The sequence below is a fragment of the Dromiciops gliroides genome, chromosome 5 (genome assembly GCF_019393635.1).
Source record: "Dromiciops gliroides isolate mDroGli1 chromosome 5, mDroGli1.pri, whole genome shotgun sequence".
NCBI lineage: Eukaryota > Metazoa > Chordata > Mammalia > Microbiotheria > Microbiotheriidae > Dromiciops > Dromiciops gliroides.
Window position 1 is genome coordinate 199337919 of NC_057865.1, and position 11688 is coordinate 199349606.

Below are 11688 nucleotides of genomic sequence, written 5' to 3' on the forward strand. Positions count from 1 at the left end.
ATGATGGAAAATGTGATCCATATCCAGAGGAAGAATTATAGAGTCTGAATGCAGATAAAAGCATACTGTTTTCACTTTTTTTTGTTTGTTTCTTCTTTCTCATGGTTTTTCCCTTTTGTTCTGATTTTTTTTTTTGGCCAGGTAATCACGGTTAAGTGATTTGCCCAGGGTCACACAACTAGTAAGTGCCTAGTGTCTGAGGCTGGATTTAAACTCAGGTCCTCCTGATTTTAGAGCCGTTGCTCTATCCACTGCCCTCCCCCTCTTTTTTTGCAAGGCAATTGGGGTTAAGTGATTCTTCTTTCACAACATGACTAATGTAGAAATGTTTAACATGATTGTACATGTAAAACCTTAAAAAAATCAACTTCGGGGCAACTAGGTGGCACAGTGGATAAAGCACCAGCCTTGGATTCAGAAGGACCTAAGTTCAAATCTGGCCTCAGATACTTGACTAGCTGTGTGACCCTGAGCAAGTCACTTAACCCCCATTGCTCCGCAAAACAAACAAAAAAAAAACAACAAAAAAAAATCAACCTCACAGTTGAAAGTAGGAGATGTCTGGAAGTACATCTGAAATAATTCTAAAGACATTGGAAATTCAAATTATCTAAAAAAGATAACTCATTTTATCTCTATCTTCCCCTTCTTTGTGGAGGGTACCAACATCCTTCTAGTCACTCAGATTGGGAGCCATTTTCATCTCTTCACTTTCCCTCACTCAACTAATCAGATCAGTTGCCAAATCCTATAGTTTGTCTCTCCACTATATCTCCTATATTTAAGCCCCTTACGTTCACCAACACTATAATCTACCGAATTCGAACCCCCATCATCCATTGCTTGGGTTACTGCAGTAACCTCATAAATCGTCTCCTTGCCTCAAGTCTTTCTCTTCTCCAGATCCTCTCCAGAGTTATCAAATTAATATTTCTAACTCTAATTGTGCCACACCCCTCCCTGTTCCAGAAGATTCTGTGGGTCTCTAGTGTTTGGGGGATAAAATACAAACTGTTCTGTCTGTCATTTAAAGCCATTAACAATCTTGCTCCATCTTTCTTTTCCAGGATGATTTCACATTATTCTTACACTACGTTTCAAACTAGGCAACTGCACAATATTTTATCTTCTGTGTCTTAGCACAGGTTGTGCCCAATGACTGGAATGCCTTTCCCACCCCACTTTGTCCTCCAGTTCAGATGTCTGAGTTCAAATCTGGCCTCAGACACTTACTAGGTATGTCACCCTGGGCGAGTCACTTAACTTCTGTCTTATCGTTCTCAACTGTAAAATGGGGGGTTAGAAAAGCACTTATCTCACAAAGTTGTAAAGAGCAAATGTGATCATTGTAAATTGCTTAGCACAGTGCCTGGTCCCTGCCCTCTCCCACTGAGTTTTGTCTCCCAAGGGCTAATACAAACTTGGTGAATTGAACTGGCATCTGCTTAGATGAAAGAGGCAAAGTGTGACATATACCCCTGTGCTTGGTGGTGATATGAGTGGGTGAGTGGGAGAGATGGGGTGAGTGGACAGAAGGAAGACAGGAGGAAGAGGGTCTTCAAATCTGCCTTCTCCCCTACTTCCCAGTGATTTTCTGAATTTAGGACCGGTCCTCTTGTTCTCCAACTCCTAGGTTTCTACAGAATTACTTAGCTGCACTACAGCAGCCCCACAGAGAGGCAACATCTGTCCACCCCTCGGGAAGAGAATCAGTCACCCTCACCCTGTCACTGCAAAGGGCAGAGTTGGCTACATACACTGGCACCCATCCCAAAGCACATACATCCTAGCAAGGAAGCAGACAGGCGAGGTCACACTTGCAAATCCCTTGCCAAGAGCATCCCGACATTTTTTCACAGTCACCCATGGCCGTTGGGCGCCCCCTCCCCCGCGCCCACCGCTATGCCAACAGAGCCCCTCTGGCCAGTGCCCAGGACAGAGCGAAGCTGCATGGCGCTGCGGGCTGCGGGGCCCACCAGCCCTCCCTCTCTCTACGGCTGGGTTTTTCCAGCTGGAGCCTCACTCTCTCTACTGCAATCGCTGGAAGCCGCCACTGTCTACCGCGGCTGCTCCTGCCCATTATTTATTTATTTATTCACTTATTTATTTATTTCGTCCCTTTTTTCCTGTACCAGCGGACCCCTAGGAGTCAGAGAGAGGGAAACGGAGAGGAGCCTGCGGTAGGGGAGGAGGGTGGGTGAGAGAGATTGTGAGTGAAGAGGGGGGAGCAGGAGGGTAACTGGGAGAAGGGGGGGAGCTTGGGAGAAATCTCCACGCACCTTCTCCGTCCCCCACCTTAGCACCCCCTCCTAGAGTCATGAGCGCTACCAGACAGAAAGCTGAAAGCAGTGACGGCAACATGGGCAGGAGAGAGCAAGAAACTGAGCTGCGGGACAGAGCCCACCTGAGCCAGGAGCGGCGGCTCAAACAGGCTACCCAGTTCGTGCACAAAGACTCTGCTGATCTGCTCCCATTGGACAGTCTCAAGAGGCTTGGCACCTCCAAGGATCTGGTGAGACATCCCATGCCCCTACTTTCCCCCTGCTTCACTGGGTCCTTTGCTTCGTGGCTCCAGGAAGATGCCCAGGTCCGTGAGGAGTCAGGGCCACCAGACCTACTCTCTAAGATTCAACCCTTATTTAAAGTAAGGATGGTTCAATCCCACCAACTTTGGGGTATTCATTTTGCCAATTTATAAGGAGTCTGTTGGAGATGTCCCCTGTATTGGGAGGGAAGGGGGGGGGGGTTGAGGACTGATTCACTGTTCAGCATCTCACCTTTAACTCTAATAATGTCAGGCTAGAAAAAGGAGAGTCTAGGTGAGTGGAGGGATGCTAGGGCAGGTGCAGAGACTTGAGGGAGGAAAAAAAAATCCCTTCTGAGGTGGAAAGGCTCTTGGGGTACCTGGAACTTGGGATCGGTAGAGGGGAGGAAGGAATACAAAGCAGAAGGCTAGGACTGACTGATTCAGGGAGCCAGTTCTCTTCTCTTCTGAATTACCCAAAGACCTGCCTGGTTCCTCAGCAGCCTTTTCCATCCTCTCCCTCTTGGATATCAGAGCTTTGGCTGCCTTTGCTGTGGTCACTGGTCTCCTTGCTTTTCCTTTCTTACTTAGTCCTCATCATTCCTCCCCAAGCTCAGAGGTATTATTCTCTGCTTACAAGTCATCTCCCTGAAGAGGCATCTTGGGAAACTGCTGCTTTTAGGAGGGAGGGCAGCTGAAAAGGGGAGGGTAAGGGGGTTCTCTTCTTTCTCTGCTCTCCTTATCAACCAGGAATAAGTTGGCTTTGGGAAGCTCTGGGAAATCTATGTGGATAGGATGATAAGGAATGAAGGGCTAGCCTCAGATCTAGGAAAGGCTATCTCAAGAAAATATAAGGGATTGGAATAGAACTGACACCAAAAGAGCTAGAAAAGGGAAAGGATGAGGATGATGGAACCATATACATGGGAGGGGCAGCCCCCTAGATGTTCCCTCTGTTCCTATTTATACCCCCACTCAAATGCCCTGGAGATGTCACCAAATACCTAGAAAAACTGTCAGAGCAATGACTAAAAGCAGGGATCCTTTGTGTCATGGACTCTTTGGGCAGTTGTGATCTATTAATGTCAGAATAATGTTTTTGAATTCATAAAGAAAATACAAAGGATTACAAAGGAAGCCAATTGTATTGAAATATATTTAGTAAAATGTTAAACAACAACAGCAATAACCTAAGTTCAGATTCCAAGTTAAGAACCCCTGCCTAAAAAGTATTCTGGTGAGCTAGGTCCCTCTGTGACTTCCCAAGGGAGTATGGGTTTCTCATGGCCCTTCATAAAACTCTATCCCTGCCTTCGCCAGGAAAAGACCCTGGCTCCCCGTTGCTAGGATGTAAGCCAAGAACCATAGCCCAGAACTGTTGCCAACTCACCAACCCCCTCTGTGTACCACTCAACTCCTAGTCCTTCCCTTCCTCCCAGTACCCCCCAATTATTTTTAGCCACCAAAGTAAAAAAAGGTAAGAGGATTCAGATTTCAAAGCAGAATATTCAGACTTTATGGAAACAGAAATGGCTGGAGTAGTTGGGAGGTTTAAGTTGGAGTCAGAAGGAAGGGATAAAGCCACTTATTTATTAGTTCCCACCCCCCCAGAGAGTGGGGCATGTTGCTAATTTATCCTGTCAGACACTATCCTATTTTCTTAGACTGGGATGGGTTTTGATTTGTTTGGGTTTTCTGGTCTGCATCCAAAATTTTATAAAATCAGGGAGCTTCTGGTAAGGGACCTTCTTCTCTGCTTGCAGGCCAGCAACTGGGATAGGTAGAGTTATTTAAATAATAGAATTAGTCACCCTGCTAACAGCCTGCAGACAGCAGTACTACAGAAGGGGACTGGCCAAGCCAGCTGACAAGCTCTGGGCCTGTAGCCCCTCACTCTCAACATGCCTCTTTGACTGCTGGGGCTTTATTTTGGAGAGAGAGTTTGGAGGGAAGAAAAAGACAGCCTCCCGGCTCTCTATCCAGCCTGGGTGGTGAACCCAATTGCAGTCAGTCATGGGAAAAGGGCCCCAGGCCTCCGTGGGAAAGGTGGAAGGAGAAAGCCTGGGAGATGGAAAGAAACCACTCTGCTGCCAGCCCCCAAAAGCTCTTTGCCCTTTTCCCAGAGCTACTCTTACTGGCATTTCAGCTGTCAGGGAGCAGCCTCAGGGGCCTCATTAAACTTGGGAAATAAACAATCCCAGGAGCTGGGCAGGGAGAGCAGGTGAAGGGGAGGGAGACTAAGGAGAGGGAAGAGGAAGCCACTGATAGCTTCTGCCTTTATAAGATTCCCTAACAGCCCAAAGGGAGGCTATGAAGAGAAGAGAGGGAGGGAAGGCGAGTCTTCCAAGTTAAAAATGCATTCAGGGGCAGCTAGGTGGTGCAGTGGATAGAGCACCAGCCCTGGATTCAGAGGACCTGAGTTCAAATCTGGCCTGACATTTGACACTTACTAGCTGTGTGACCCTGGGCAAGTCACTTAACCCCAATTGCCTCACCAAAAAAAAAAGTTAAAAAAAAATGCATTCAGAGAAACCTCCTTCTTGCAGGAACCCTAAGCTGGGGACAAAGCCTCTGGCAGAGGTGATCCCTGGAATAAGAACCTCCTTGCCTAATTAGCCAGTTTGACCATTGAGATGATTGATGATTATCTTTTCACCATTTTTTCACTGCATTCTCTCCCAGTCCCATTCTACCTAGTTTTGACAGGGTAGGGCCCAGAGAGGGAAAATGTTTTGGTCCTGTGATTCACTGACCTCAATGACCAAGCTTTATTGTGTATCTCAGGAAACTCAGTCCCTTCCCTGCCTATGACTCTCCATACCTTATTCTTTCTTCCTTGTCCCCTTTTCACAACTAGCCTTGGGAATGGGGTAGGGTTGGGGATGGGGAGGCCTAGACGTCTGCATTTAACTCTTGTCCAATTGCCTCCTGGGGGAGCCAGCAGCCACACAGTGTGATCCAGCGTCGCCTGATGGAGGGGAACCTAGACCAGTTTCTTGGGGAGTCCTCCTTGGTTTGGGGCCAAGTTCATGGAGCAGAGAGTACTAGGAAGACCGGTAGGAAGGAGACCCCAGCTCTTCTTGTTCACTGCAAGGTGAGGGGAATCTTTGGCCATTATCATGGACACTAGAAGTTGATCCCTAAAAGGGATCAACTGTTTGTGCATGTCTCCACCCTCCTTCCCTCAGTGTCTTCAGGAGGGTAAGAAGCTCTCCTTAGATTTTCCTCTTAGCCTAGACTCAGAAGATGGAAAGTTTTTCTCTCTTCTCTGCCTATAGCACTCCTGCTGGTTCCCCTTTGCACTAATCAAACCCATAGAGGGTATGCATGTACACATGTATGCACACACATGTACGTACATATGTAGATGTATGCACATATATAAATATGTAGGTGTATTTATGCACACACGTGCACATGGATATTATATAAAATATATAATATACATATATGCATATTGTGAAGTATCTATGGTTTTAATTTGTGAATTGTGGACACAGAGATACAAGATTGTGTGTGTGGATTCATTTTGGAGAACAGGATTCTATATTTATATATGTTCCATGTTTAATTACACATGTATGTATAAACATACATATAATTAGATCTACACTGAAATTTTCTTTCAATGACCCTTCCACTGCCCCTCTCTACTGAAAAAAAGAAAACCAAAATCTCTGTAACAAATATGTGTCATCAAAAAACCAAATTCCCACAACGGCCATGTAAAGATGAGCTCTGCTCTGCTCTTTGAGTTCATTGTCACTTCTCTGTCAGGAGGTGAGATAGCACTCTCCATCATTAATCCTCTGCATAGTGGTTGATCATTACATTGGTCAGAGTTGTTCTATCTTTCAGATTTGTTTGTCTTTACAATGTTGTTGCTAAATAAATTGTTCTCCTGGTTCTACTCACTTCACTCTGCTTCCATTTATACAAGTCTTTCCAGGTTTCTCAGAAACAATCCCTTTCATAATTTCTTACTGCATAATATTCCATTACATTCACATATTGTATGTTCAGCTATTTCTTTCCCAAGTGATGAAAACTCCCTTAGTTTTTTGTTTTGGTTTGTTTTTTTTTGCTGCGACACAAAGCTGCTATAAATATTCTTATACATATGGGTCCTTTTCATCTTAAAAAAACAAAACAAAACAAAACTCTTTGGGGCATGGGTCTAATAGTAGCATTGTTGGGTCAAAGGGTATGAACAGGTAAGGGATGTTTTGGGCAAAGTTCCAAATTGCTTTTCAGAATGGCTAGATCAGTTCCCAGTCCTACCTGCAGGCATTAATGAACCACTTTTTTGTCAACTTCATCAATATGATAGGTGGATGGTTGGGGCTTAATAAATATGTAGAAGGCATTGTCCTAGTCTCTGGGCAAACAAGGATGAAAAACGATGATGTGGGACTGGAACTCAGGAGAGAGACTAGGACCAGATACTAGATCTGGAAGTCATTAGAGTAACAATGACTAAATCCTTATGAGCTGATGGGGTCACGAAGGGAAATAGTTCTTGCCCTAATGGAGCTTACAATCTAATAGAGGAGTTAAGTCATGTACAAATTGTATAACTTAGAATGAAATAAAGAGACATGGAAAAATCAGAGAAGGGGGGCTCACTTCTAACTGAAGGGATAATGGAAGGCTTCATAGGAGAGGTGGCACCTGAGAAGAAAGGGAAGGATCTGAACAAGAATCCACTGCAGGCATAGGAGGTGAAATGAAGGAATGGCTCATTTATGGAACATACAGTATATGAAGGGGAATATTGTGAAATCAGACTGGAAAGACAGGTTGGAACCAGGTTGTGGCCTATTTTGAATGTCAGAGTAAAGAATTGTTTTTTATCTTGCAAATACTGGGGAGTTCCTAGTTTTTTTGTTTTTTTGTTTGTTTGTTTTTTTGTTTAATTAAAAATTTTTTTTTCAATTGAGCATGGAGTTTTGGAACCAATTTTCTGAAGTTTGACAAGTGAGAAGAGAGGAAATGAGTGTAGATAAGCTTTTTCTAATTTACCTGAGAAAGGGGAAATGATCTGTGGGCTACAGGGAAGGATCCAGTAGATAGAGACTGAACATTAGGGAAAGGAGGATTGATTGTCGGGAATATCTTCTGCTAAAGATGGCAGATGAAATGAGGACTTGTACTAAATGCTAATATTTATAAAGTGATTTAGGGTTTGCAAAGCACCTTTTACAAACAGTACATCATTTTATCCTCATAACAAGCTTAAGAGGTAGGTGCTATTATTATTGCCATTTTACAGATGAGAAAATTGGGGCAGGAAGAGGTTGAGTGACTTGTGTAGGCTCACATAGCTAGTAGGTAGCCGTGTTTGAATCCAGCCACCATTCTTCTTGATTATGATCTAAACATTGAGTCACTCAGCTTTCTTGTAGTGAGGGTGGCCTTGGTAAGAAGAGTCACCTCTTTATTGGAGGCTGAAGTCAAGGGTTAGGAGATGTAGAAGAGATAAAAAGGAGTTTTCAACATGTGGTCATTTTTTCGATAAAGTAAAAGTAAGGTAAAGTTGTGAAAGTAGGGGAAAGGGTGGTGTAGGAGGCTTAATGAGAGGTGTGGGACAGCTTCTGTGTTCAGTAGGGAGGAGTCAAAAGATTGCCTTTTTCTTTTTGCAGGGCAATGAGGGTTAAGTGACTTGCCCAGGGTCACACAGCTAGTAACTGTCAAGTGTCTGAGGCCGGATTTGAACTTAGGTCCTTCTGAATCCACTGCCAGTGCTTTATCCACTGTGCCACCTAGCTGGCCCAAAAGGATTGCCTTTCAACAGTGAGGACCTAGTTGTGACTGTAGTAGATGATGGCAAGACAGAGAGTCTGACCATCCTGTATATAGCTGGGTGAAGTAGAGGAATAGGCTATGGGAATAGATCCAGGAAATGGGGAGTCTGAATGTTTAATGGAACATCAATAACATGTATGTTGAACAGGAATTGGGGTGGAGAGAAAGACAATGAAGAAGGTACTGAACTACTTGAGAAAGAACAGAGAATAATCTGAGGGCCCAGAAGTAACAGCCACTAAGATCTACACTGGGTGATAAATTTGGATAGAGTAAATGTCAAAGAAGGAGGGGTGATGTTGGCAGAAGGAAATAACTGATGGTGGGTAAATCAGGAAGTATCTCCAGCAAGTGAGTTATGTACAGTGTGTATGTGCAGTGCCCATATATGTAAAGGACTGAACTCACTCGCTTTGTATCTCCAAGTAATGTGTCCCTCTGTGACCTCAGAACTTCCTAAATGGAGATCTTTCTCCTTCAGTTCCCCAAATAACCATCTTCCCATTTGTTTTACTTTTTGGTTCAGTAATTCCCAAATTTGTGGTGTTAAGGCATTTAGTGTCATTCGCTCTCCTTATCCCACCTTTTTATGTGTACCAGTCCTGGTTTTCCCATTTAAATTTTTTCCCCTATAATTGAGTTTTCAGTTAAATTCCTCCATCCTCTTATTTTAAAAGGGGCACTGATTTGGCAGGGGGTAGAGAAAAAGGAAAGAGGAATGGAGGCAAGGGAATTTCCTGGGGTTGACCTCAACTCATTCAGTCCATTTGGATTCCTCTCTCCCAGTGCCAGGACCAGGTATTAAGAGTGGCAGTGGACACAGGGACCCAACACAATCAAATCTCTGCCAGATGCCTCAGCCGTCTTGGGTAAGAATGTGATTCCCCGAAGGTATGAAGGGGTGTATAGTGTACTGAACAACTCCTAGAAATGGACAGCAGACCAGGTGTTTGGAGGGAGGGATGGATGGCTGACTGATAATTGGCTTAGCCATAACCATTGCTTCTCTACCATAGGCTAGGGGAGGGGGCCCTAAAAACCCCAGGTGGGAAAAAGGCTCCTGGTGTCCTGGCCCATGTGGAGAAGCTGGAGCTGCAACTAGGGCAAGAGACTGTGGCCTGCTCAGCTCAGGTGGTTGGTAAGTCTTGACTTTATCAGCTTCTCCAACCTCCTCACCTCTTCTACCATTCTCTTGCTATGGTCAAAAAAACCCAAAATCCTAAAAGGAATTCTGCTCCCCATCTCCTACTAGCAATAGGCACAGCACAGTGCACAAGTGTTCCCAGTGTCCCCATTCTTTTACAACATTTTTAGACCAGACCTGGGTGATGAGTTAAGCAGTGATATCCATGGGGTGCCTGTCAGTTTTTTTCTATGCCCCTTTCATTCCTACAGATGAGGAGAATCCTGAATTTTGCCTGGGACTGCAGACACTGGTATCTCTCAAGGTAAGAAAGGATAGTGTGGCCTGTCCTGTAACTCCTGGTGCTGGAGTTCAAGCCTTGGGAGAAGAAATAGGGATGTGGGAAGTGCTGGTAAGAGGAGGCCTGCATTAGATATCAGAATTTCTAGCTTCAAAGCTAAGCTTTACTTCCTCAGATACTATAGTATTGCTTGGCTGGCTTTCTCCCAAGTAAAATAGGAAGGTGAGGCCCAGCTCTCTCCCAGGATAGGAATTCAGAGTGAGAAGATGGAGAGAGATAATACTCTTATAAGAGGCTGGAAAGAAACTGTGGGTGGGGACTGTGGTTATCATCTCAGCAGAAGAGAGAAGATAAGGGTTGAGGAAAAGTAGATGCGGAGAGGTTGGGTATTGTTTTATGGGAAGAAGTCAAAGGATGAGGAGGAGGACTTGCTCCCTGTAGCTTTTCCATGTGGTGCTTCAACTTCCTCCTCATTCTCTTTCCCAATAGTGCTGCATTGACCTGGAGCATGGTGTACTACGGCTGAGATCCCCCTGCCCAGAGCTACCATTTCTGCCTTTCCACCAGGAGCCCGGCCAGTGACAACAAGCACTGTCTATCCCCAGGAGAGAACACAGGGCCTTAGGGAAAGAGTCATGGGCAGCAGGGGTGCTGCCCACCACCCTGAGCCTTGCTCACATGTTTTGTCTGCCCACATGTATTCTTCTTTGCTTTTTCACCAACTTATATATAAAAGGTCACATCCTAAATAAATTGGAGGAGCAGGGAAATAAATACCTTTAGCAACTATGGGTTGGGGAAGAATTCATGACCAAACAAGGGATAGAGAGAATTACAGAAGAGAAACTGGACAATCTTGATTATATAAACTGAGAAGTTTTTATACAAATAAAATTAATGCATTTAAAATTAGAAGGAAATAGGTTAACTAAAAAAAAAAACCCTTTTTACTAAGTTTCTCTAATAAAAGTCTGCTTACAAGTAAGGATATCAATGAAACATATGAGAACAAGAGCCATTCTCAAAGCATATGAACTGGCAGTTCTCAAAGAAAGTGATTCAAGTTTTCAATAGCCATCTCTAATCAATAATAATTGGGGAAATGGCCTTGATTTTCCAGATCTCAGAATGTTAGGGAAAGTTTTGAACCAAGGTCTCTTTTTTTTTTTCCAATACTACCCCTACTCCTCAAATGATTTCCTCTGTCTTTTCACAAAGGAGAGAGCCGTCAGGCTCTCAGAAAGAGTGGTAAAGCTGAAGCACAAGTCTTGAGGTTTGGCACTGACTGGGTTGACTTCCATAATGACTGCCAGGTCCCCATCAGTGATGCCCAATATTGTTCCTTAATGATGTCTCAACATCTGCCACATCATTTGGGTTTTCTTGTTCCTAATGTCCATTACCTAACTGCTCCACCTCCTAGTTTCTCCATGGGGGATGCTCTGACACCCACGTTTCTAACTCCCTGCATATTGGTTAACTGGTTTTTCTGAAATGTCAACCCACCTCCTGCTGGCCAGCATTGATCCTAGGTTGGTCCCTAGATATTCCTGAAGTATAAACTTATTTGCATTTTACCCTTTCATCCCTCAACTGTTTTTGTGTCCCCTAGTTGGTCTAGTGGGAGACATGATGATGATTATTTTTTTAACTGACTTCTGTTCTTTACACTATAGTCATTTCTTAACATACACCCTCCCCTAAATGCCCACTATGAATTTCCCCTTTAAATAAAATCCAACCAATAAGTTGACCCTCTAATAGCTTATGCTATATCCTGTACGTAATGCCCCTTACCCCTCTATGGAGAGGAAAGAATGTTTCTTTATCATCAAAACTCCTTGCTATGATTAATCTATTTGGGTGCATTTCAGTATAACTTTTATTTGCATTATGGTAGTCATTGTGCATGTTATTCTCTCGGTTTTATTTTTT

The 11688-nt window shown here is 44.1% G+C and overlaps 1 protein-coding gene across 3 annotated transcripts; it reads left to right on the forward strand.

Moving 5' to 3' along the window:
- The first annotated feature begins 1937 nt into the window (after positions 1-1937).
- NRIP2 (nuclear receptor interacting protein 2) lies at positions 1938-10853 on the forward strand. Of its 3 annotated transcripts, none has more exons than XM_043967420.1 (7): positions 1938-2193; positions 2301-2512; positions 5466-5618; positions 9116-9198; positions 9346-9467; positions 9725-9777; positions 10243-10853. In XM_043967420.1, the coding sequence occupies exons 2-7, from the start codon at positions 2318-2320 to the stop codon at positions 10333-10335; spliced, it is 699 nt and encodes a 232-aa protein (XP_043823355.1). In that variant the 5' UTR covers positions 1938-2193; positions 2301-2317; the 3' UTR covers positions 10336-10853. The 3 variants fall into 3 exon arrangements, with proteins under 3 accessions (XP_043823355.1, XP_043823353.1, XP_043823354.1); XM_043967418.1 differs by having other exon boundaries at positions 2048-2180; XM_043967419.1 differs by having other exon boundaries at positions 2140-2209.
- The last annotated feature ends 835 nt before the right edge of the window (positions 10854-11688 follow it).

Excerpts from the sequence above, each read along its gene's own strand:
- NRIP2 (XM_043967420.1), top strand. The coding sequence starts at position 2,318 with ATGAGCGCTACCAGACAGAAAGCTGAAAGCAGTGACGGCAACATGGGC. Across the intron at positions 9,199-9,345 it reads AGATGCCTCAGCCGTCTTGG|GCTAGGGGAGGGGGCCCTAA; the intron begins GTAAGAATGTGA and ends TCTCTACCATAG. Across the intron at positions 9,468-9,724 it reads CTGCTCAGCTCAGGTGGTTG|ATGAGGAGAATCCTGAATTT; the intron begins GTAAGTCTTGAC and ends TCATTCCTACAG.